The sequence below is a fragment of the Paramormyrops kingsleyae genome, chromosome 18 (assembly GCF_048594095.1).
Source record: "Paramormyrops kingsleyae isolate MSU_618 chromosome 18, PKINGS_0.4, whole genome shotgun sequence".
In the NCBI taxonomy this organism is placed as follows: Eukaryota; Metazoa; Chordata; class Actinopteri; order Osteoglossiformes; family Mormyridae; genus Paramormyrops; species Paramormyrops kingsleyae.
This window is the reverse complement of record NC_132814.1, coordinates 18,718,007-18,744,937: the sequence shown is the minus strand read 5'-3', so window position 1 is coordinate 18,744,937 and position 26,931 is coordinate 18,718,007. Positions and strand designations below refer to the sequence as shown.

Sequence of the window (26,931 nt, the reverse complement as noted above, 5' to 3'; positions counted from 1 at the left end):
TGGTATCTATTATTATATTACTTATAATAATATTAATGCATACCTTTTGATTCTTTGAATAGTTAACTGTCAAGCTGCATGTTGTCCACAATGAAATCACAAAGATTTAACTCTTTCCTATCTGCGGTGTGTTGGCGTCTGCCTAGGGTTGGTTCCTGCCTGCGCTCGTTATTCCCAGTTGGGATTAAGCGGTTACGGTGATGGATGGATGGACTCTTTCCCATGCACAGTGATAATGTGCCTGTCAGGGCGTTTCCCTGGGTGACAGTCTGATGATTGTCAGTCCCCAGACAGAGGTGCTGAGAATGAAGAGTCACAATTCAGGTGTCAACCTGAGCGTTTATTGAGATTTTTGCCTGGCACCTGCGTTCCAGACTGACTGCAGGAACCGTGTCTGTTGTTTGCATAGGTCTATACTGTTCGAGACTGCTGTCCAATTGGGATGCAGGAACTGGGACAGTAAAAAAAAAAAAAAGTCACTAAACCCATGCAGACGAATGAAAGGCACAATCACCATAGATATCAGATACACCAGTTTTTCTACACTTTTTTTCGGGGGGGGGGGGGGGGGGGGGGAGACGCGTGTTCTTGTGGAGGGGATTACCCAACATAGACATCACACCCTATATTATGTGTTCAGTTTACATTTTCAAGCTGCCATGTTTTTAAGCAATTGAAACACAATATAAATCCCCCCCCTCCCCCATTTATAAATTACTTAGCGCTACTGTCTAAATGATTTAGGAAAAATACAAGCTTTTTTTGTTCAGTTTCATTCAGTTTTAAATCTACCCTTTCCCCCAATTTCTCATGCCACGCAGGTTACACATGCTTACAGGCGTGTCTCCACCACCAGTCACCGCATCCCATAATAAAACAAATGTATAGAGGGGGTGCCAAAGGCGGAAGCAGTTGAGCACTGTGGTGAGCCCAGGTTGACCAATCATAGTGCAGGTGTGGGAGTCCCCGCCCAGTCCCAGCTCCATGCCCATTGGCTCCTATAAGCTCTAATGGAAATCTCTAATGGGCGAGTCACACACTCTGCTGATGAGGCACTGATTTGGTAATGAGTGGGAAAGGAGCCCAGATCAGGGAGATTATGGTTGCTCACACATGCAGGGACTCCGAAATGCTACAAGTGCTAGCCAGCGAGGGCCTCACCACTGTGTCTCTTACAGAGGAAAATAAAGCCATCAAAAAGAGGAAGAAAAACGTTCCTATGCAATCTTAAATGCTGTATGTAGACTGGTTATCAGTAATAACGGGGAGATATTAGTGTGTTACTAGAGAAAGGTCAGTTATTGTATTCTAAGGAAAATCAGCCACTCTCTAGCTTACGAATTTCCTAAGGCTGCTGCACTACGCCATTTATTCAAGCTGTCAATCACCCACATCTTGTGTTTTAAATCCCACCTTCAAGGCGGGGATGTAGGTTTGCCATCGCCAGTCCCCTTACTTGCCACTAGGGGGCAGCCTCGGCGCATATCTGGCGTGCTTTTGCAGCAAATAGAAAAACTTCTACTTTAACTGCACGGACGCGCTCACAGTAAGGCTGAATGTGAGTCTTACAAGCCTAATTTGCATGGATGCTGAGTACTGACTCCAGCTTGGATTGTGTAAAAGATCTCCTGAGAGTTTGACCTTCAAAGTAGCAGGTGAAACATTTAAAAATACATTTAAATACGTAATAATTGTAAGCCTAGCTATTTAATTTCATCAGAAGCTCCTACAGGTCAGTCTATCCCTTTTGTATTCTGTAAAGTAATAGAACACGTCACACTTCTAAAAAATATCTCAATCACAGAAATATAAGACAGTGCAAACTTACATCCATATCTCATTAATTCACATACTTTAGCATATATTAAATTTACTTCAGCACCATAATGCTTCTACACTTCTCATTACCAGTGTAAATGTAATATATATTATAGTGATACTATACATTTGCATGGTTGTACTAAACAGGGGGGGGCAGGGTCAGTCATTCCATTTTGGGTTGGGTTTAAAAAAATGCATTAAGATTCCTGTTCTTGCACATACCTTAAATACTGATCGACATGGCTGGAATTAAGAGGTCTAATCTAGGATTCATCAAGAATGTTGCGTGGCATGATCCTATGAAAAGAGCACAAACGCACGCTGCATGACGCACCGCATGCATTTTTAAACGCATTTACATTTCACAGTGACGCAGTGGGCCTGGTCATCCCATAAAACGCACCTGCCTGGCTGCAGTACTGCTAGGAAATAGGTCTTAACCTCTGCTCTTACTGTCCAAGGACAGGCTTTCGGAAATGGCCCTAGGATTTGCAGGTATCCTCAAAAAGGCTTCTCCGCGACAACAACAAGCAGTGTTGAAATATACGATAAACACACGCAGCTATCTTTAATTCCACTCGTCAGCTTCTTTAGCACAACTTACCCGGTAATTCTGTCACTGCACACAACATTCTCCTTTCCAGCTACAGAGGCTTCTCGATGTACAGATTCCTATTAACCTCTCCCTGAGCAGGGCATTTCCTCATTCTCTAACAGACAATACGCATGAAAATGACACCAAGAACCACACTAAACACTGAACCTCTTTTTTCTCTTTACCTTCCCCTAATCCCCTCATCCCCTTCCTCTCACCTTCTGCTACATGCTTTTGCCCACGCTGCCACAAAACCTTCCCTCTGCTGTGTTAATCCTGAATGTTTTGGTTTTTTTATAATGTTCCGCATGCGACTTGAATGAACAGGGATGTATCCTTAGCCGGCAAACAGGAGACAGGTGCCATATTCCCTACAATCCTTTTCTAGTTGTTACAATACAAAACAAATGAGAAAATTCAATGTCTGAATGTAAGTAAACAATCTGCACCACTTTTGCAGTCCCGCCTGCCAATCGCCTCTGGATAATGAGCCCAGTCCCCAGGTCACAGACACATGCGGACCTGGTCACATGCTCACCACGCATCTTTGGTCGAAAGCCTGTCCTTGACCTGCAGAAGCAGTTTATAGCAATTTATACTCTTTCCTGTCGCTAATCAGCCTCCCTTTTACAAAACAGTTACTTAGCCAATTTCAGCTGGTTTCTGTGACAAAAAAACCTTCAAATTAGACTGGGACCAAGTCAAGTCTGACCAGGAGTTTAGGGTGAACTAGTCACTTCTCACTACAGCAGAGGAACGGGAACATGAGACTGATTAAGTATCAAAAATAAGGGGGTTTCACCCATACTGGGGGACTGCTGCAGTGCTGTACAGGGAACAGGGACCCCCAGAGCCTACAGCCTTTCTAGGACATGACCACACAACCGTAATATTAATTAATGTCATGTTAGATGCGCATAACACAATAAGTAACTTGTCTTTTTAAAGTTCTGGTGAGAGCTATAAAGGGTTGGCTAAAATGATACGACAACTAGGTTTTTAAAAGAGGGCGATGTTGGGGTTAGAATGATGGGGAGGCGTGATAATGCCCTCAGTGTAAACATTGTTCCCCCCACCCCGCCCCGGGTGGTGCCTCAGTGGTTGAAGGTGCGCTGGCACGGCTGGCGCAGGTAGCTGCCGTGCACGTGGGCGGGCCGACGGGAAGCCTGCTCCCGCACGCGGTTCTGCCGCTGGACCCGGTTGCGGGCGAGGTGGCGCCGGTCGGCTCGGGCTTTTGCCCGCTGCACGCGGGCCACTTGGGTGACCTTGGCCACTGCCCCGGCCTTGGCCGCGGCTCCGCGGGGGATCCTGCGGGGGGCGCTGTCCTGAGATGCCGGCGGTACGACCTCTGCCACCCTGCTGGGAGTGGAGAGATGGAGGGTGAGAAGGTGTGGAAAGGTAGAGAGAGAAAGAGTGGGTGGGGAAAAAATGAAGAGAGGAAAGGCGTGGCAGAAATGATAATGGAGAATACAGGCAGCGCTAGACTTATAGTGCTGAGCAAAAGTTTTGGGCCAGGGGTGGGCAGTCTTATCCAGAAAGGGCCGCTGTGTTTATATGCAGGGTTTTGCTGCAAATCCCTAATTAGATTACTAATTAGAGGACTGATTGGTTGAAGAGTCCTCACACCTGGGTTTGAACAGCTGACCTACAGGTTATCCCAAAAACCTGCATACGCACCAGCCCTTTGCGGGTAACATTGCCCACCATGGTCTTAGACAGTTAAAGAAAATTACGTTTAAATAATCTTCATGTTGGTGTATGATGATAATATATCTGTAAAAGTGTGTTTGCTTATTTCCAAAGCTCTTAAAGTCACCCCAATATTTCTTTTGGCTTCTTTTTTGAGTCCCCCCACCTCATATGGCTAATCAATACTTCAGTGACTGCTTTAAACTAGTCTAGTAAATTTAGCGAGCTGGTGGTGATATTTAACATGGAAACCAGCACATGGACTGGCTGAGGTGCCCCTGAGGGGAGATTTGGGAACCAAAGCGATGTTCATCTAGCCGTCCAACTCGATATCAGTGACTTTTGGTGGACTAAAGAAGTTCCTGTCGGATTTTATTACGTTACTTTTAAGTCTCGTATGTTGTAATGTGAAATTGTGTTTTTTGTTCTTAGTAAATATACATTTACTACCCAGATAAAGAATTTTAAACATTTCCTTTGACTTCCTAATACTTCCCTAAGAAGTGCAAACGCGAAAAGCCTCCCTGTTCTGCGGAAGATGGCGGCTGGAGGGGAATCGGCTCACCTCACGCTGCCCGTCAGGCTGGCCACGCTCTCCTGGACGACGGACTGGTTTCCGAGAGCGACGTATACGGACATGCTGGGATGCTCGATGAGCAGGTCCTCCATAGGGCTGCTTTCAGCGGTGGCCCCTTCTGCGGTGAAACAGGCGGGAGGGGTGACAAACCAGCTCTCATCCATGCAGCAGCTACAGTCACTCCGAGGGCCTGGGGGGGCAGGCGCGGAGCCCGGGGTGCGGGGGGTGGAGCCAGCCAGCCGCGGCCCATACACCGAGCTGTCGGGCAGGGCTGGCGGTGAGCGCTCCAGTGGTTTTGTGGCGGTAATTTTAGTCCTGTGACGAGTACAGGAGGGGGAGGGCAGGGGGGCTACCATCGACAAGGGGCTGCCCCTGGCCCCACCCTCGCAGGAGCGTAACGGTGCTGCCGGATCCCAGGAACTGGGCCTCGTCTCCACTGGGGCACCTTCCCCTGAGCACCGAGGTGAGAATCGGGCAGGCAAGGGGGCATTTGCACAGGATTGGGGGCGAGGGGGGGGGGGGTTATAATGAGAACACACACACACCCCGTTACCACAGCATGAGGGAATTCAAATAAAAGGGAGAAGGAAAATGGAAAGAGGAATAAAGAAAAAACCCAAACACAAAACATGGAAATAGGAAGTATTAGTTATTTTTTAATTAGAATATTTCAAACCAAAGTCTTTAATATATTTTTCCACTTCCCTTAGAGTTCTCCTTATAATTCAGAGGTTGAACAAGAATGGACAAACTCTGGCTCATGACAAACTTCTCAAGCTTCTTGTATTTTTATTCATTTCATTTAGGCTTGAAGTAATGACACACGACAAAAGAAATTGACCGGTCTCCCCTTGGACTGGGTCACAAACATGCCCTGATATTGTAAAGTTGTCAGTCAAGCAACAGGCAAGAGGCCAATCCGCGGAGGTGAGGAAGCCTGCAGTGTGCGACCATGTCCAGGCCACAGATGCAGAATACGACACCATCGCTCACCTGCTAGGTTGACCAGAAGCCAGCCTTCCTCATCTGCATCCGTCACGCAGGGCTTTGGTCCACTGATGTCAGAGGACACGTCCTCCACCTCGCCGAAAAACAGGGCGCTGAGCCTCTGGAACATGCTGGGTGACGGGGATCCGGGACTCTTGGGAAAATCCGCTCTGGCGTCGTTTGCTTCGGTCTTGATCCCCGGTTCTGTTCTCTGGCTTCAAAGCCACAGAGGAGCTGGAAGGCTGGTGCAGTGTAGAAGTAAGGTCTCACTTGGTATATGTGCAAAGGCCTGTTAGGTTTAAAGATAAAACCAACATGTATGTCATTTTTAAAAGATACTTTTTATCTGCACATGTATGTAGGAATTTTTTTGCCTTTAATATGTCTCTTATTGTTCTCCTGAGATACACCTACACAGATGCCAGTGAAGTCTGGGGATCAGGATGCAGGATCTGCAATTTTGGAGCAGTTTTCACGGTTAGAAGCTTCGCCCAAGAGCCCAAAAGTGACGCGATTTCCTCTGCTGGCCATGGGATTTGAACCAGCGACCTGCCAGACGCAGGCAGAGAGGCCAAAGCCACCTAGGCCCCCACCATCCCCAGACTGCCCCAATGGGAGCAACCAGTGGGAGGAAGGCAACTGGAGACAATATACCAATTAAAAGCAAAGAGCTTTCAAAAAAACTCTCATTTACATGTCGAGTTCAACCATCCTTCATAATTTTCCACACCCCCAGTATCTGATCTATTAATAAATGTATGTCATTCCAGCCTTACCTCACTGAAGTCATGCAATATTATCGACATCCCGAAGTTTACAGTAGTAAATTCCCTGGATGTGTACTGAGGGTGGAGTCAAAATATGCTCCCTCCTCCCCTGCTCAAGCCAGGGTTATTAAAACAACATAAGTCCACCCCCTCGTCCTATCATACTGGTTTCCTGCTCTTCTTATAATAGGACTAAAAAAAGAAAACGTTTTTCTTGGTGTTTGGCTAGCAGCTGTTTGGGCGTGTCATAGACAAACGAATGCCTGCTTTAAAATGTGTCCCATTTAAAAACTCTAGGTTATAACTTTCATTAAAGCATTAAAGAACCCTTAGAAGAAGGGTTATATGTAAAACCGAAGCCATGAGTTCTAATCTGACACAAACAGCGCTAGTCTTTGTGCTCCAAAGTTAATACAATAAAGCCACGATAGCGGACAGGAGACTTCTCAGATAAACACGGCCTTCTCTCAGAGTCCGGAAGGGTGACCCTGTCATTCTGCAGAATCCTCAGCCCAACACTCAAGCCAGTCGTAACAAATGTGGATTCCTTATAGGTATCATTGAACATACACGTCTCTACAAGTTACACTTGATCATTTCTCAGCTTGCCATTGACAGCAGAAGAAGAAATCTGGCACTTTAATAAATACTGATCTCTGGCTTCTTCACAAATAGCCTCAAACTGTAGGAGCAAATGTTCTCTCCACAGTTTGAGGCTATCTGGCGAGAGTAAGCAGCAGACTTTATATATATCCATGACTATGTGTGGTAACTGAACGTGCTAAGGGACAGAGCAGGTCATGTGAATCCTGCTGTGCCCTCCCACCTCACACTCCAGGGACATTGTGTATCTGGTATGAATGTCCCAGGAGAGGTAGTTAAATACAGGCCCCACTTAAGCTCAATGATAGTCAAGTCCTGTCTGTTCAGGTCTGAGAAGCCTGCTGTCAAATGAAAAATAATCCTGGCAAACTCCTATGCAAATCTCGGAACACCCCATCTTCCAATCACAGGCAGCCTCAGAGGCTTAAGTGTAAACTCTCTTCTGGTATTGGCAGTAAGTGACCTAATTGGAAAGGTAATAGTACAGCCTTTAGTAAGTTACTAGACATATGGCAGCAGACACACCTCATCTGACTGAATCCAGACTCTAAGGAATAACTGAGCCTTGAGTAAATAAAGTGATTTTCCCCATACAATGTCACTAAAGATGGGTAATTCTTTATATAAAAAAAAACATTTCCTTTCTGGATCCTCATCACTATCAAGACTCAACTATGTGCAATTTTGTTACACTAATATTCCTGTAGGGTATATCACACTCTATTCACACACATAAATCAGTCAGAAATCAGTATAGTATACTACAAAGAGAAAAAAAACTACTTTGAATCCTTTTCTGCATAGGATCACAAGGAAGTTGCAAATTAGTGGGGTCAAAGTGGGTCAGTTTTTACTTCCCAGCAGTATGTGGCAGAACAGTTTAACAACTTAAAAACAAGCACAAATTATTCTTTGCAGGGTCTTTGTCCCTGGAAGTGCCCATGCTGGTACCTTGAGTGTAGAGCAGAACATCCAGTCCCTTTGGATGCTTTGAAGCCAACTATACAGTGAACTCTGAGACGATACCACTTCAGGCAGGCAGTGGGGGAGGGGTGTATCTAGCCTCTATTACTTCTTTAATGCACAGTTTGCAATTTTACACCTCATCTTACACTACTACAACGGAAGTACTAAAGGCAACATACCTTCTGTTAATTCAACATTATCATTGTTGAAGAATTTATAACAAACATGGTTATGTTTTCCTTTAAATAAACTATTAGCTTCCCCTTTAACAAGTCTCCCTTTGAATGTATGCGGACCTCCCTTTAATTATGAAGTCGGCGCAATCAGACTCACATCAAAGGAGTTCTTGATCTTCTTTTGCATGCCAGTATATTACAGGCTAGTGAATCTTATTAAATGTTGAATACATTATGGTACATTTAAAAGAGACCTCAGATTTAATCTGTAATCCAATTAATATCTCCTTAACATGGGCATTCTTAAAATACAATTATTGTACTACTATGTAACAAGTAGGCTGCCACGGAATTTTTTTATGGTTAATAGTTTAATAAATGTAGTGCACTAATTTACGCAATTCACCATGTTCATTGTATTGCATTAACAGATTCATTAACATTCTTAATTTCACGTATTTTCCTCTTAAATTATTGCAATAGTAGTGATTATATACCAGAGCAGCGGTAATATCGCAGGGACAAGAAAAAGGTTAACATGGACGACGGAAATTTCCTTTTGACGCGTCCTACAACCGAACCTGATTTAAATAATGATGTCAATAAACTTAAAAATACGACTCCATATTTGAAACTGGAAAACTTCCGTATCTCGGTATCCAAAGACCGCGTCACTTCTTGGGAACGTCAAAATGGGCGGGGCTTCTAAGCAGGCCGCAGGAGGGGCCACTTCACACAAAAATAAAGACCGAATTCGCATTGGTGACGACAACACATACGTCACCAAGGCTGCTATAGCCCAACCCACCACAGTCAGAAAATAAAGAAATATACGTTTAGGAAGAATAAGAAAAATAAATATAATGTAACTATACAGCAAAGCACAGAAATCAAAAGCAGAATATAACACAGTTGTCTAGAAAGCCTTTTTGAACAACTGTTTCCGCCTAGCAGATATACATATAAAAAATAGCATATAAGCGTATCGTTTCAATCCAGTGTTTACAGTTGAAACGGAAAAGAAACCAGGTGCTTATTTTTCCATCTTACATCCATTTAGCTTACAGTGATTCAAAAGAAAGCACTCGTCGACTGCAAAAGCTGAAACTGAATTATCTATCCTTCGGAAACTCAACGCTCCTTTGGTGGAGGGGGAGAGCGACGGGGTCAGTGCAATGACAGATAGGCTCAGTGGTACAGTAATTTAAGTGGGGACTAAATTATTCATTTCCGAAAAAAAAATCTTGCTAAAGTAAGAATAAAATTCAAATTTCGTGCAAAAAGCGCATCATACAATATATCACCACTGTCGTTTCTCCATATATTACATTGCCAAGTCTTATTTATCCATAACATAAATGGACACAAGAAACGTTTCCCTCGTAGTGCCGGGGATTTAACGCTTCAGTTCGCTTTAATATATCTGTACATAAAACGCAGTCTCACATCGCGAATTTTACATCTGCACTATTTTGAGTAGAAGTCATTCATCACAGAGAAAAGAACCAAGATGTTTGTTTTTAGTATTGTGTGCAAGAATACGTAATTGTATATACATCGCATCAAACCCTATACAGTACAGTACTACAAAATACTGAGATCATTTTTTCCTATTTTGTATACTGGAGTAAGTGAGATACTCGCGCAGCTATATTTGCATTTTCCTAGTCAACGTAAATAACAAGGTGAAAAATCTCCGGCACGAATGTTACTTATGTCACCAACGCTGTTATTCAGTCATTCGGGTATAGACTTGATTATTGTCTTACCTGCCTTCGCAACGTTATTCAACGGTGTAAACGTGATGCCTAAAACGTTAAAAAATAAACAAAAAAATCGTAAAGCACAGCTTTAGATAGTTGCTCGATGAGGTAGGTATTTCGTAAAATTTAAAAAGGCTTTCTTCTTAGAAGAAGGGTTATACGTAAAACTGCATTTTCACTGAATTTATGATACCAAATATGCAGTTTGACAGTTGTGTTTTCCTGCAGATTTTTGTGCTGTTATTGCTGCCAACCAGCTGATCCTTGGATCAGAATTTAGAACGTACCAAACAGCTGATTGTGATATCACAATACTATGTAGTAACGCCCTTTCCCCGCCCACTAGCTTTTTGAACCTATCAGAATATTACACAAACCCAGAAGCTGGGCCTCATGTTGAAGGGATGGGGGTGGGGGAAGCAAGCTGTCATTGTAAACCCATTCCAATAGGAGTATTTCAAGTGACGTAACACGATGCCATTGCGGTTCTGAATGAGTATCCATTATTATGTATGTGACACTGTTGGTGCTATTTGTTTTGACAAACCTGTAAAAGCAACATTTTTCAGTTTATATGGTCTGATGTCATCTTAACCATGCAAATTGCTTCATTTTAACTAGAAATATTTGACAAGAATAGCTAGTTAGATAATGTGTTTTCACTTTCTGGATATTCAGCTTTGCATTTCCACAATTTCAAACCGATGTTCATTCTGTGTTATGAATGCGTTGTGGGTGCCACAGTGGGTAGATGAGTAGCACTGTTGCGTCATGTCTCCAGGGTTGGGGATTTGAATGCCAGTTCAGCTCTGAAATTGACCAGTTTCTATTTTCTCCCTGTATTCCAAAAGAATGCCGCTAGGCTAATCAGCATCTCTAACTTGCAGATTGTGTGTGTGCCTTGTTATGGACTGACACCCTATCCGGGTTCTGCCCCTATCTAGGCTTCCCATCCCTCTCATAGCCTGTCCAGGCTAAGTGGAGGAAGAGTGGATAAAAGCTCTGTGGGGCAGAATGGACTCAGTGACACTTGTAACTTGTGATTTTAACCTTCCTTGTTTATGGGTGTTTCTCTCCCTACGTTGTCCTTATGTTAACCTCCCAAATTTAGTGGGCCATGCAGCAGCCATTAAAGAGAGAATCTAGTCAGAATTTTTCTGCAGCCAGTAAACTTATAAGGGAAGTGACCAGCAATCATCATCTTCTTAATCGCAGGCAGGCAAAGGTTGAACTCCACCCTTCATTTTTTTCCAACTGTATCCACAGCCTTGGTTCTAAGGGTTTGTTTAGCGTTCTTTCAGGGTTTCGCTGTGACATCAGCACTGAACAGTGAAAGCAGCTGTATTCCAGTTCTCTTTAAGCACATCGGTCTTGGCTTCTCCTGGTCCACCCAAAGATTTGCATTATCCACCCACAGCTTCCAGCGATCCACCCCAAGGCTTCATGTAATCCACCCACTGTTTCTTGCGACCCGCCCAAGGCAGCGCACCTTTCAGAAAGCAGCACATTCATTTTCATCAAAGCTATGACTTCCTCAGTCATAATCCTCGTCAATGTTCTATAGTTGTCATACTGTTCTGTGCATGGATGTCAAATGGATCTAGTGTGCTACTACATTAAAGGCCAGAAATTGCTTTGTATTGTAATGTATTTGTATAAATAATTGAACAAAAATATAATAAAATATTTGTTATGGAGAGACGTTTTGATGTTTATCAGCTGTCACAAGGGAACTCAGATGCTACTTTACTTTTAAGAGTTCAGAGGTGTAGCCAATGAGAGTCGGCCAAGCTAAGAGACGGTCCCCGGCGACTGGGCGACATGATGAGCTCTGACACCCCCGGACACACGCATTACATCAGGACGCCGTCTTCTTGGCAGCCGAAGTGAGCAGAGGGCCCTCTGAAATGCAGGGGCGGCTGTTTGCAGGCTGAATGCGCTGTGGCTTCAGCACTTCTTCTGTAACCTTTGACGGACCTTTGACCTTTGACTTTCAGGGATGCCAAAGAGCCATGTGAGCTTGAGCTGGGAAAACAAATACTTCAACACAATGGTGTTAACTGTCCCCTAAATGATATTGTACATGTCCCTTTCAATGTGTGACCTTGGTTCCTGGCAGCTGTCTGGATTTTATGTGACGGTGTACTAATCTTAATCACGGAATATTACAAACATCAGAGCAGAGATCTAATACATCTCACGCAGTGCCCGTTCTCTAAAATGCGCACTTATGGTGCATTTCTATAACTTACCATCTGATTTGAAATCCACATGTACTATCTAAATGTCCTATTTGAACCTATTTATGGCCGGTATATTTCCCTAGCATTGCTTGCACATGCATTTATGAGCGCTGTGTTATTTCTGACGGGGCTAAATACGCCCATAAAACAGGCCTTTACCTGACGCTAACTAACTTTGTCTCCTCCTCCGCCGTGCTTCAGTTGTCTCCCCACTCAAATACACAAGAGGTACAAGAGTTTGGATCTTCAGTTACTTGGTGCTAGGCAACATACAAGGTGTGAAAGGCCAGTAGACTTCTCTTCTTTCTGTTCAGGTCCAGATACGTCGTCTGCATCATATGATAGCCTGGAAAGGAAATGCAAACATATAGCAGCCAGACTGTCAAATGAGACGTCTATAGCTCCCGTGACACAAACTATGTGTAAATCATGTGTAATACTTTAGCTGGTAATAAAACTCAAGAAAACACCTGCATGCACTGTCAGAATTCTGGAAGCCTTTCAGCGCTAAAGTTACACACTCAGTGGAAATCTCACTTGCATTGATTTTGAGGAATGCACTGAATAGAAGTGTAAATAATCAAGAATCTTCTCACCATATGCCTTTACATCTAGTTCTCTGCAGTTAGTGAAAGCATCTGCCCTTCATAACACGTCGCCCGTAGTTTGACTGGTTCACAGCCACTGTTCACTCTCAGTCCCTGACAGAAGTCATGCCTTTATATGGACTCTCAAGCATTCGTACCATGGAATTGGATCTGAAGTGTTTCTGGCCTCCTGATCCAGGGTGGGGGGCAGGGAATCGGCGTTAAACCTGATGTTTTTAACACGCTTTTAACACCGAGAAATGCTGGGGTTGATGCTGGTGCCCCTGTCGAGCACTTACATAGCAGGCAAAAGAATGATTCAACTGACAGACAAGTATGTCTCAAAGTGCAGACTGCACTCTAATGTAACCTTGAAGAATATTGAGAAAGATATATTAACGAACTGAAAATGCCTGAGGTATATACATTGCTCTGGAGAAAAGCCTTGTCAAAGTAATGCAAATTCCGTGTAATAACAAGAGTAATAATAATCTGAATAACAAAGGGAGGCAGTGCAATTATCTGATGTAAATAGTCAAACAAATATGATTAGGCCTCATCTGAAATGCTGATCTTTCATAGGTATTAATGAGTGTGCTTCTCACCCTATTTGGGCATTCTTGTTCGCTCCTCTCACCTCTTTGACAATAACAGACACTTTCCATTGCACTTGACCTTACCCACATTCGTTGTCATACTCCCCATACCCTTCATAGCACCCTTTCATCTAAAGCAGTGTTTCCCAATCCCATGCTCGTGGACCCATAGTTGGTCCGGGATTTTTGCTCCCTCCAAGCTCCCTGCCAGGCAGTCCACATTTTTGCTACCTTCCAGCCACTGGTAGGGAGCAAAAACATGGGACTGTCTGTGGGTCCCCGAGGACTGGAATGGGAAACACTGGTCTAAAGACTTGCCAGCCATGCATACTTGCTGCTGAAGTAGCTAAACTATATTGCCAAAAGTATTGGGACATCTGTCTTTACATGCACATGAACATCCCATTCTTAATACATAGGCTTTAATATGAGGTGGTCCACCCTTTGCAGCTATAACAGCTTCAACTCTTCTGGGAAGGCTGTCCACAAGGTTTGGGAGTGTGTTTATGGGAATTTTTGACCATTCTTCCAGGAGAGCATTTGTGAGGTCAGGCACTGATATTGGACAGGAAGGCCTGGCTCTCAGTCTCTGTTCACTTCTGTAGGCTCTAATTCACCCCAAAGGTGTTCTATAGGGTTGAGGTCAGGGCTCTGTGCAGGCCAGTCAAGTTCCTCCACACCAGACTTGCTCATCCATGTCCTTATGGACTTTGCTTTGTGCACTGGTGCACAGTCATGTTGGAACAGGAAGGGGCCATCCCCAAACTGTTCCCACAAAGTGAGCATGAAATTGTCCAAAATGGCTTAAAATGCTGCAGCATTAAGAGTTCCTTTCACAGGAACTAAGAGGCCAAGCCGAACCCCTGAAAAACAACCCCACACCATAATCCCCCCCTCCACCAAACTTTACACTTGGCACAGTGCAGTTAGGCAAGTACCGTTCTCCTGGCAACCGGCAAACCCAGACTCGTCCATCGGATTGCCAGACAGAGAAGCGTGATTCATCATTCCATAGAACATGTCCCCACTGCTCTAGAGTCCAGTGGCGGCAGCTTTACACCACTGCATCCAGAGCTTTGCACTGCACTTGGTGATGTAAGGCTTGGATGCAGCTGCTCGGCCATGGAAACTCATTCCATGAAGTTCTCTACGACCTGTTCTTCAGCTGATCTGAAGGTCACATGAAGTTTGGAGGTCTGTAGCTACTGACTCTCCAGACAGTTGGCGACTTCTGCACTCTGTTCACCTCAGCATGCGTTGTCCCCACTCGGTGATTTTACGTGGCCTACCGCTTCATGGCTGAGTTGCTGTTGTTCCCAATTGCTTACAGTTGACTGTGGAATTTTTGGTAGCGAGGAAATTTCACAAATGGACTTACTGCACAGGTGGCATCCTAACACGGTACCACGCTTGAATTCACTCCTAAGAGTGACCCATTCTTTCAGATATGTTTGTAGAAGCAGTCTGCATGTCTAGGTGCTTGATTTTATACGCCTGTGGCTATGGAAGTGATTGGAACACCTGAATTAAATGATTTGGAGGGATGTCCCAATACCTTTGGCAATATAGTGTAGATCACTCAGCAGCTATGGTCCCAGAGCTCCACAGATGGATGCCCTTGATGACCTCTGCAAAGGGGGGGCTCTGGTGGCCTCCCGCACAAGCCTGGGAGACACCTGCTCCCCTTCAAGAGGAGCAAAATCCCAAACCCTCGATACTCAGTAGCGCCAGTCTACTGAGGTCCGGTAATGTTAGGAACCAAACAAGCAAGTCATTTTAATTACAGACTTCTGGTTGTGATAAATGGCTCATTTCCTTCCTCAGCATGCAACAGTGTCGTTATATTTCTGGGTCATAACTGTATGCCGTATGATTATTTACATGAAAGCGATAAGCGAACTGGTAGAGAGCAGCGAACCCTATAACCTTGCATCACATAATATGGTTCTGTCAGGCCTGAAATATCCCTGTCACTGTCCCAGCTCGCCTTACATATATTTATAACATGGACACTTTGACCCACTAGGGTGCTGAAGCTTTAGAGGGACATACCATTGTCAAAAAAAGGTAACTCTCATCGGGGCTGGCGGGTGCTGTCTATTAGCCGCTGAGGACTGCAGGAAGTGACCAATCACATAGAAGAACTAAATATATCACAATGGGTGAAGTGTAGTGGTTTCTTTGGACGTTATATTTACCCATACAGTACTGCAACATCACAATGACCATGAACAATGACCAGCTTGTCAATACAGGATCATAAGAAGGACCAATGACCAAGGATACAGAAATTCACCAAACATTCCTAATCGATCGATCGATCGATCCATCCATCCACCTTTCACCCTGGGTGGGAGGGGCTGAAACCTATCACAGGCAGTGCAGGACAGGAGGGAGGGATGTGCCTTTGAAGCAATGCCAATCCACATCACAAAATGAACACACACGATACTGGCAATTTAGAGACACTGATTAACCTGAAACAAGTTGCAAAAAGTCTCACTCCAAATGTTTCTCATGTGTGGTTCTCTGATGGTGGAATGAGCTGCTGAACCACCTTCAAGAAATGCCTCAAGACCCATCTGGTCTAGGAACTCCTCCTCTAACCCGATACCTCTTCACGTCCCATGAAAGTTCCTGTGTTGTGCTTCTGGTCATTGAATAGCCTTATTATGTTCTTACTTTGTCTGGAAGTTATTGCGCAACTCCTTCTCCAATGCTGCTTACACTCGTACCCAGGCGCTCACTGGAAGGTCAGCTTAGCTGCACCTATGCCTAGCTGATTCCCTGACAGCTGTGTGTTTGTGATGTCAGAATCAGAATCAGAAGACTTTATTAATCCCGGAGGAAATTGCTCCTATTGCGACTGCACAATCACACATAGACACCAAGACAAGAACAATACAGTATAAGTACAAAATAGGAATGAAGTGTAAAACATATTGGAGCACTGTTAAACATTCTAATGAAATAAAATAAGAATAAAATGTGCTATTTGCCTCACTTGTACGTTGCTTTGGACAAACATCTGCTTAATGATGTAACTGTAACCTGAATGCATGTCTCTGAGCAGCAGGGGGGATTTGCAAGCCCCCACACATACTGAGAAGAGCCCCCCCCACTCGAGTGGCGCGAGGCAATAGCGCTACCCAGCAAGTTAGGCCCTTACAATTTCAGAGTCTCAATGCTAATTATAGCACCGGTTCAAACTCCTAATGTTTTGTCTGGAATAAGATGGAGCAGGGCATTGTTTTCACCAAACAGGGGCCCTCAGCACAGTGTTACTCAGACCTGATCATGGATACACTATGTACTGATGTTCACGCCCAACCCGTGCTCATGGTACATTTGAAGAAGAATTTCAGGAATAACATATGTTGACAGTTCTGTCTTTTATGTCAGAAATACCTTGGAAGAATTGAACACATAATTGTATTATATGCTAAAAATTATAGCACCATGTTTATTAATACAGTTCAGTATCAGTTCCCTCCTTGTGCATAGTGCCTTTAAAAAACAATGATTTGGAAAATATAGCATCATCCCACAAACACATATCATTACACCTGTTAATTGATCTGATGCATTAATCAGTATTTTGCAACAAAATATATGATGTGTAGCTTTCAGCCAGTTGCGGTGTGTTGCATTAAATTTATGACTGAATTTTCTGATGCAACAGTTTCATTTTCCTGGGTCAAATAGTTTCAGATCTCCACTCGCTGGGTGTGGCGATAAAACAAAACAGGGATGCAGGTGTTTTAGTCATGAAATTCCAGCCGGTGTTGCTACACGTTATTACTGTCTCTCGAGTGCTGAATAGACTTACGCACACACTCACAGCCAGTCTACATAGCAAAGTGATACGTCAGAAGTGCACGTCAAATTAAGACTATAGTTTATGCACTATTCACCAAAGAGTCATTTAAACTTTGAATGTTAAGTCACTTCACTGGAACTTTTTTCCAAAGCAATGTGAAAGTTATTATTATTATTATTATTTTAGCAATTGAGGACTAGCCATTCAATTCAGGATAAATACCTCGTTATAGGGTACTATATCCCTCCTTAGGCGTGAATCAGCAGCCTGCAGGATACAAGTTTGAGTTCTTAACTACCCTGCCACAATCTAACTCAGAAGATAGAATATGATTAGTTTTCTTGTCAGAAAGTAGATATATTTTACCAGGAACAAAAAGGTGAGAGAATTATTTTTAAAATACGCGCTGAGAGAACAGAGCGCGCAGGTAAAACACAACAGCTTTTAAAGTTGTAAATCCGTCGTTGAGGAAACTCCCTTAAACCGCGGTCTGGAGCCACCTTGTGGTCTTTTTATGGTATTGCATTACATTTATACTTCAGCGAAGACCAGGTGATGGCGCTCTCGCATAGCGCTCATTTCACGGGACTTAATCCAAAAAATTCATTAGTTAAAATATAATATCGGGGAAAATAAAGTACTTTCAATGTGTCACAATCTAACCAATGCTGAAAAGTCAATCAAATATTTGGGAGCATATGGTTAATAAAAAAAATAATAATAATCTGGTAACGATTCATAATTCCTCTCACAACCTGCTGCTGTCAAACGTATAAAATTAATAGACCTACATTAAATTGAAAACAAGTTGCTTCTTTCTGGACCACAGCTGGAAATAAATTACAATTTTATTCACATTAACCACAGAGAGTGTATCAAAGTACAAATGCAAGAGGGTTGTGACTTTTCTGTCATGTTTATTATTTTACCCCTTCCGAAAACGGCATCACCGTCAGGACTCAGCATCTATTGAGAAGGGCACACCCAAATACCGGACACACGCTCTTTGATTTCTAACCTTCTAACTGATCCATAACTCGAGAGATTATGAACGCTTTTGTCAAATCCCGAGCACTTCATTTCAGGCGCGTAGCCAGTAATGGGCCAGGGCGGCACTGGCCCGCCCACATTACTCCCTGGCCCACCCAGGCAAGTTTGATCAAAATACATTTTTAGTTTATTTTTATTATTCAAATGTATTAAAAAATATATATTCATATAAACCTGATTTATTTATTTCAAATCGTTCTCTGCTGAGAGTTTTCATTATTTTAATTTCTTTTACTTTTAGCCTACTTTATTTTCGGGTGAACTGTCTGCTCTGCACTGCTGACTAACCTGAATAAAATAGACAGGTTATTGTCTATGCTGGTGGTTTGTCCAGCCTTTATTGAGCACTGTTGAACATGATGGTTAGACGGTGTTTTGTTATTGCCTTTGCCGAATATTGCAAAATAAAGGTGTGTTTTTGCAGTTTGTTTGTCTATTATTTTTTCTACTCTCTAAGGTTTAATTATTATTTAAGTAATATTTTTTCTAGGAAAAAATATAGTCCCGCTCACTTTTTCAATGGCCCGCCCAAAATACAATTTCTGCCTACGCCACTGCTTCATATATTTTAACAGCTTATTATATTACGCAAAATACCGGTCATCTTATTAAACATAACTAACAACTACCACGCGGCGTCTAAACTCCAGATTTAATTGCACCGCTGAAGTTGCTGACGAGGGCAATTCTTCTCTTTACTGATGTGGATCAAAAACTATGTAGTGTACATATGAGTTAGACTTTCTACAGTCTTCACCAGTACCTAAATTAGATCAATTTGTTTATGATAAATTACAGACTTGTGCTAGACTTTGTGGCAATGAATCATCATGGTTAGTTGGAGGCTACTAAACCGGCGGTGGGGCCACCTCAAACCATGTTTTCTTTCTCAAAAAAGAAAAGATGACCACGTCGACACTGGGCGGGGATCGATTGGGTTGGTGTACCCTGGCTGGCCATGTTGAAACGTACACGGCAGCCAGACCTGAGTCAACTACGTAGGCTACGTCTGGTCATCGATCACTGATCAATCTGTCGAAATTGTGTATTCGGTTCTGCCGACGTGGAACGCAAATGAAGTATAGGCCCTATCCACTCGTCGTTTAAAATAAAGTAAGTTCTGTCGATATATGCTGCCTTGTCGAAAAATGCTACCGTAGTGCTAATCGATAGCCCGAACCCTAACCCCCCAAAACCCCTAAAACCCTTACCTTAACCCTAACCCTAACACCTAAAACCTAACCCTAATCCCAAGACGGTGGAACTGCACATGCGCAGAAAGGCTCGATAGCACGTCTCGATAGGTAGTATTTTTCGACAGAACAAAGTATCTTATACAGTACTACACCGTGCTGTCGGTCACCTTTGTCATTTTCTAAATCTATACAAAGGGCATGACAATCTTAAAACAACAAATGCATCTCGGAGCAATTCTTCTGAATAATTACGATATGATTTTGAAAAAAAATGAAACTATATACAGGGTTTTTCTGACACAAAATTCAAATCTCCCCACTCATCGGTATTTACATGTTCCATTGAATCCTTTCTGATGTAAACTGTAGACTTTCAGCTGGATAGGTGCAACACAAAATGGGTGGATTAACCTGCTGCGATCTGGAATTCCTATAGGACATCTCGTGTAGTGCCCGGAGTCTTCACCTGCACAGAAAGAGAAAAATCAGTATTTTCTAAATGTGCTGTCCTCCTAGTATATTGCTAACGTGTTATTTAAAGGAATTTAAATGAACACACGGGCAGTGTACATATTTACTGCTTATTTAAACTGATAAACTTTATTAAATAACATATACAATCCATGCACATGTCACTTTTTCAAGAACTTTTTAACTATTTACGATGTCTTGCACTATAACCGTAACGGTGATGTACACTGGTTTTTGCTGCTTATATTGCGGTTAATATATTCGTATGTCAGTTCCACTTATATTCTATTATCTGTCTATTTTCTATTTAGATTTTATATTTTTAAGTTTAAGTTTTTTTCTAGTATTAACACACTCTGCTAGGCCGATGGGTGAGTCAATGCAATGTAATTTAATTCGTTCTGATGTGCACTAACCAGTGTATGTTTTGAATGACAAAAAAGTGGCTATTCTATTCTATTCTATTCTATTCTATTCTATTCTAAAATACCCCAAATGGCATGTGAATCATCAACGAGTATCAACGCGTTTGATTTCTACTGAATGCTAAGTCTATCTGGAAAACCTATAGCAATTCAATGCAAATACGCTGCGTCGAGCCGGTGGAATTTCGTAAGGTGTTCCATTTCATGAATATCAATATAAGGTAGATAAATGCTGCAGCGTTGTCTAGTTCTTTATTTAGTTAATTCGTTTATTTAATTATTTACAGCCTCCTCGATTGAGTAGGGCAGCTGCTTCAAACCCGTGTGCAATAAGTTTATAGCAGAATAGCCTAAACAACAAACAGTGAACAAACAACAAACTCCATATTTTTTTGTAAGCTTGTTGGGTTTTAGAATTTCGGCTTGCTAGTGGTGGATCTGGCTGAATACCAGTCCAGAACCAGGTCTTATGTATTTACATAATATAAAAGAAAAACTGAAAAGTTGCCAACATCATTTGAACATAAGGGGGAGAAGAATAGTTGTTGTTATATGTATTATCCAACTAGTTTACCATTTAATGTAGGGTACTACGGCCTTTTATATAGGTTGTTAAAATGTAAAACTTAATCTGTCATATATCTCAACAGTTATTAAAAGTTGAATTATGAGAAGGCGAGAATAAATATTATGGTACGTGTGCATGTACAGAATCCGAACTTGTTTCAAATGAAACTTGACTGGGATAAAATCTATTTATAAAACACATTTTCCACTTGTACAATATATTTGACTGAATCTTAAAAAAACTGGGATTAGCCCTGGTATAAATATGCACCTGCGAAACAAACGAATAGTATTTAGTATACCTTTAATGTCAATCTGAATGGCGCGTGAACATTCCTGAGAAACAACGGGCATTCCGGACACCCCCAGCAAACACTGAAAACGTGATATTGCTGTATAAAGGTATCCCGACAACCAACGAGAAAAAAACAAATAATCATTTAAGGAGACTGTAGAGTGGTACGTCTACAAGATTTTTACAACCGCTGTTCGCATCTGTTGTGCTTCCCTAAACCAGCGTATACACCCACCACTTGCACAAATTTGGAAGGCAAGCGGTGGTTTTTTTCCCGATGGTCTCTAACCACAGGGCTGTACCGCCCCTCTGCCATAGAGACAACACTTGGTGCATTTTGGGAGATCAGATTCAAGTAATGTTTCCACGGTATTCATAAATCCCAATAATAAGTAGCCTACTGATTTGCGAACATTTATTCTTTTTTTAAAAAGCAGTTAAAGCATACAGTAGTTGTAGATATTCTTGTTTAAACGAACCATTAATGAGCAGAAGCACATCAATGCTTGTAAATGGAGATCCGGCGGCACTGTGGCCTCACGCTGGGGGGGTGAATGAGCGTGCAGTTTGCATGCTCGTCCGGCAGTGCATAGACACATCCGGAGGACACATAGGCCTATAATGTAACGTATTTGCTGATGCTGGTTGTGCTTTTTAATAGTGCTGAGTATGGCCGCTTTTGTGACTTTTTCCACGGATGCTTCCGACAGGGGACGCTGTGACCATATTAAGAAATGAAACATTGCCTTCTATGTTTTGTGAAAGGGAAAAGTTTTTTACTTAGCTTGCATTTTTATTTAGGATGTCTTCCAATATATTGAAATTTACGCGTTATGCTCCTGCTTATCCAATATATGCCCATAATTTATCCGACCCTGGTATGGTCCTTAATTATTATAGGTCTAGTTATTAGGCGTACAGTGAAATACTAAATAGCCTAATTATTTCTATTCTAATCGCACAGAACTATTAAAAAGTAAAACAACTATTTTTCTGTATAATTTCCTGTCCGACATTTAGAGGTTTTTAGTAGGCCTATGGAACTGCACTTTTACGTCTAATTATGTTTTTTTTTTTATATAAGTTTACATTCTTTGCACGTATTAAGTCTTAAAACCTATTTAGGAAGTCTGTCAGCATTCCTGAGAACTGTCGACTAGCTAATGGGCAATCGACCTTTTGCAGTGTTTACTGGCCGGGATATAAACAGCGCAATTCGATAAATCGTTTGCGTAATCTTTGTCGGAATGCGCCTCTTTCAATAGGCGACAATGGCACTGCGATGGCTGGGCGACAGTGCGCGTCGGCGTGATGGTGTCGTGTATTTGCGCTTCGGGCCACCTGTTTTTGGGGGACAGCAGGGCTGTGGTGGGCGGCTTTGGGGCGGGGTTATGATCTAACACTCCGACCCCCTGCCTTATCCTGCATGACTATATCACGCATCGCAGTGGACACTAGACCTAACTCTGCGCTTGTGGGAGCTGCACGATCTCTGTATGGGCTTCGGAAAATATCTCACGTCGAGAAATCAAACTCAACTTCTGTCTCTGCAAGCGGGTCTTTAACTTTTTGCACACATTTTTTTGTTAGCTATTCGTAGATTGGAGGGAGTGCGTAAAAATCAGGGCAACATCTGTACACATCAGCTCCGTCTTCTTGAAGGTACAACGATGCCTCGGTCTTTTCTCGTTAAGAAATATTTCACCAGTAAAAAGCCGAATTACAGCGAACTGGAAAGCCAAAGCGGTGAGTATCTCGACGATAAATATCTACACCAGGCAGATCTGGGCGTTTTTGTCGGCGCTCCATATTGAAATCACGGTTATTCCAAGTATTTCCCGTCATTTTAGAATGTGCAAGTCGATGCTATCATTCTAAAAAAAGAAATCTATCCCATAAAAAGTCGTTCCACCCCACAGCATGTAGAAATTATTTCTCTTGCCATCTGCGATTTTTTTAATGATAATTGTTTTTTATTCGTTGAAATACGTGTAGGATTGTAGACTTGGACGATGCAAGGCTGTGCTAAACACGCAGGATAGTAGGAGCAGGCTGTTCGGGATTGTGCTTGATGCTGATAGTTTGCAAACTGTTACCTGACACCTTGGGTGTTTGTTTTCAGGCCCCCTCTCAGCAGGTGTGCCGGAGAGGTACCCTTTAGCGGAGCTTCCCACCGGGGAGAACGGTCTGTCTACAGCCTGCTGCCCGGCCGGCCTGGTGTGGGACGTCAGTATCCTGCCCGGTCTCTACACCCCAGAGCCTGTTTCCATTCCCTCCCCCACGGGACCCCTGGACCTCAGCAGCTCCCATTCCAGCAGCAGCGAGGAGGATGAAGGGCGTTCGTCGGATCCCCCTAGCCCGGAGCCTGCCGAACGACACCAGTGCCCGAACTGCGGCAAGAGCTACGGCGGACCGGCGGCACTGTCCCGCCACCGGCTGTCTTGCTGCGAGAAGGACGAGGCCGCCGCACCTGCCACGCGCCCCGCTTTCCGCTGCAAGCACTGCACTAAGGAGTACAACAGCCTGGGGGCGCTCAAAATGCATATCCGCTCGCACACGCTTCCCTGCGTCTGCGCCACGTGCGGGAAGGCCTTCTCCCGGCCCTGGCTGCTACGTGGGCACATCCGCACCCACACAGGTGAGCGTCTGCAGCTAGCCAGGTTTCGGGGATTCGGCTGGGGGGGGGGGGAGGGAGTCGGTTTATGGGAGAGCAGCACTGGACAGGGGTCAGTGAGTTATTCATTGATAGGTACAATCTTATCTGGGTCGTTTAAGCATCGCCGTGAGTCTTGGTGGCTCCTGTCCGATTGATGTCTGAGTCACAGCTCTGAAAAATTCCCGTCCTCCGGTCAGGCTGATAGCGGAGGCCTCCGTAAGATCGGAGATGACTCTTGCCCCCTTTGTTCCAGGCGAACGGCCGTTCTCCTGCCCCCACTGCAGCCGGGCGTTCGCGGACCGCTCCAATCTGCGGGCCCACCTGCAGACCCACTCCGAGGTGAAGAAGTACCAGTGCGCCGGCTGCTCTCGAACCTTCAGCCGCATGTCGCTGCTGCACAAACACACGGTGGCTGGCTGCTGCTCGTCCCCCTCCTCGTAGGAGGACTGACGCACCCATATTCCCCAAAACTGGCCTTCGTCTGCACCGCACTGCAGTCGCAGTGGCGCAGTGGAGAGGGAGGCCAACCGGAAAAGATGACACAGCCTACATGTCTGCGGGGAGAGAAACCCTTCCCACTCCTGAATTTAATTCCTCAAGTCCTTTTTTGAACGTTACAGAAAGAAAAAGACTGTTCCCCCCCATATGAACCAGACAGACTCTACATGTGGAATCCATTCCATCGTCCTCGTGGGATGTGAGTCGGCCAGCCGGAATATGGAGAGTAGGATGTGCAGAGTCTTCCCAGGATACCGGCTGGCTCGGGACTGTGGCCTCGGTGCAGCTGCTGGCGAGTGTGGGGGGGCGTGTAGGTTTGGGGGGGGGGGGAGGGGAGGCGTCTCTCAACACGCTCCACACACATCCAGGAATTTATTGAGACAGCTGCTTCGGCACAGAGAGGTGGAGGCAGGGCGCTGACATATGTGCTAACCCTGACCTTTGGTGCTCCACCAGCAGGTGACCCCCCCACCCCCCCCGTAAACATCGAGAACTGACTGGTGGGAAATCAGGCCGTTCGTGCAGGGCGAATCGCTGGCCTGTGGGTCGCCACTTTCCAAAATGGACCAGATTCTTCACTTTCCACGTCGACATGTTTTGTTTTTGGACATGCAATGACTTTCGGCCGCTGTAACATCCCGGCTGCTTCTAGGCTGTTCTGCACATGATGTTAGTCTTCCTCTCTCCGGGATCTGTGCCTTCGTTCTGGCAGAAGTAAACTAGACAAAATATGTGCCTTACTTTAGATGGTAATCCTTTCTGTATGTGTGTACTTGTTTTTATACAATGCTAGTGCTGCGGTATTTGATATGCAAGGGGTGGGGGCCACCAGTTTTGGACCAACTGTCAATTACACAACGGATTTTTAGAAATATACCACGTGCGAGTCTGGTTTAAAAATTTGTTTACATTATGGTTTATGTTTTTATCCCTTTAAAGAAAATCAAGTCATGAAAGTTGCAGGGTTGGAGTGGGGGTGCTTTTGAAAATGCCGCACAGCCCCCCCTCAGCAGACTCCTGGTATGATTTTTATCTGATCCCTACTTTTTGTACAGGCATCAAATTAGCATTCAATAAAATAATTTATGTTTGTAACAAAAAAAAGAGGCTGTTTCTGTCCTGGTGTTGTTTATGCTACTGATCTCTGTGCGGGGGTGGTGGGGGGGGTAGGATTAGTGTAGGACTGGGGAGCTGAGAGGTGAGTAAGTCCCCAGCACTGCGGACCGTCCTTTGGCGCCCGTGTATGACGGATGGTGCAGCTGTCTACACGATAACGCCTCAAGAGGAGGACTTCCAGCTGCACATGAACCTGTCCATCCAGCAGATCCCTGGCCTCCTGATTACTGCCTAGTGCATTTTATATTGGAAAAACACGAATAACTTTAAAACCTACTATTAAATCAATACTTTACCCCCCCCCCCCCCACATATATATATATATGCATATACATATGTAAGCTTTCAACTGAACGTGAAGAACGTGCAAACTGCAGCCATTTGTATATCTCCACCTGAAGCAGGGCCAAACGCTAAGCTCACTGCACCTGGCGTGATTTACCTCGTCATCTTCCTGCCGGTGTGTCCGAAGAGGGTGTTTCTGATAGTCGGAACGCGGCGTTTGGCTTGGCCGACGCTCCCGGGGAATTTACGAGGAAGGCAGACATAGGCTATGAAGCACACGTTAAACTGTGGGGGCCTGAAGACCTCAAGATGTTCAGGGTAGGGTTGGGTAACAGCAGGGCACCAGCGATGGAGCCGAAGTCAAACATTCTGGTGCAAACCACCCTCCCACCCCCGCCCTCTTGGTACGATCCGCCCCGTCCCTTTCGTGTCAGTTTCTATTCTTAAAACGAACAAAAACAAACGCGGAGTCCCTTCAGCGCTGAGCACGCAGTTAGCGGCAGTGTAGGGTGTCCGTAATTGATGGGTCGGGTCCCGCCAGCTTGCTCGTCTCTGGGGCCTCTGGAGTTGTATTATGTGTCTGTCACTAATGGCTCAGGAATGTCGCATTAGTCAAGGCCCACACGCGTGACAACGACGCGACACCGGCGTTTAAAAGGGGACCTCAAAGCCACAGAGCCTGACACGGACAAACCCCAGAAACATAACCCGTAACCGAAATGTATGGCTCTGGTTTCAATATCACAAGAAAACAATACGATACGCTCTTTCATGTGGGCAATAAATTCTTATGGCATAAACGGGGCTAAAAGGACTGATGTGATTTTAGACTAGATCAGGCTGCTCTTTTCATGTTTTTACTGCTAAGTACTATTTTATTTATTAGTCGCCGTTAAGGCCACTGTAGGGCGTCAGATTGATTAACAATTTCGCTTTTCAAATGTGTATCTTTTACCAAGTCTACCGCGGCCCGCCGGAGGGTCTCCACGCCTACGCCGGGCACACGATCTGCCGCTTCTCAGTGACCTGAAGTAGCTTCAGGGAAGGTTGCAGATTCTGGCTACGCTGGACCGCAGTGTGTCTCCTGTCCTGCGGGGAGGGTGAGGAGGTGCAGGAGGAGCACTCCCTCCAGCCTGAGCTTTGAGCTCTGGACGGGGATACAGGAAGAAGCCTGTCAGGCTG

The 26,931-nt window shown here is 44.2% G+C and overlaps 2 protein-coding genes across 6 annotated transcripts; one reads left to right on the top strand and one right to left on the bottom strand.

The window, feature by feature from the left end:
* Nucleotides 1-327: 327 nt before the first annotated feature.
* Nucleotides 328-12,867, bottom strand: tp53inp2 (tumor protein p53 inducible nuclear protein 2). Of its 5 annotated transcripts, XM_023798848.2 has the most exons (5): nucleotides 12,784-12,867; nucleotides 12,347-12,533; nucleotides 5,676-5,958; nucleotides 4,671-5,133; nucleotides 328-3,775 (listed from the first exon to the last, which is right to left on the bottom strand). In XM_023798848.2, exons 3-5 carry the CDS (start codon nucleotides 5,797-5,799, stop codon nucleotides 3,511-3,513), a joined length of 852 nt encoding a protein of 283 aa, XP_023654616.2. In that variant the 5' UTR covers nucleotides 5,800-5,958; nucleotides 12,347-12,533; nucleotides 12,784-12,867; the 3' UTR covers nucleotides 328-3,510. The 5 variants fall into 5 exon arrangements, with proteins under 5 accessions (XP_023654616.2, XP_023654618.2, XP_023654615.2 ...); XM_023798850.2 differs by lacking the exons at nucleotides 12,347-12,533; nucleotides 12,784-12,867 and adding an exon at nucleotides 9,951-10,263 and having other exon boundaries at nucleotides 328-3,772; XM_023798847.2 differs by lacking the exons at nucleotides 12,347-12,533; nucleotides 12,784-12,867 and adding an exon at nucleotides 9,951-10,262.
* A 9,028-nt stretch (nucleotides 12,868-21,895) lies between these two features.
* snai1b (snail family zinc finger 1b) lies at nucleotides 21,896-24,672 on the top strand. The gene is made up of 3 exons (XM_023798807.2): nucleotides 21,896-22,940; nucleotides 23,317-23,832; nucleotides 24,104-24,672. The coding sequence occupies exons 1-3, from the start codon at nucleotides 22,865-22,867 to the stop codon at nucleotides 24,289-24,291; spliced, it is 780 nt and encodes a 259-aa protein (XP_023654575.2). The 5' UTR covers nucleotides 21,896-22,864; the 3' UTR covers nucleotides 24,292-24,672.
* The last annotated feature ends 2,259 nt before the right edge of the window (nucleotides 24,673-26,931 follow it).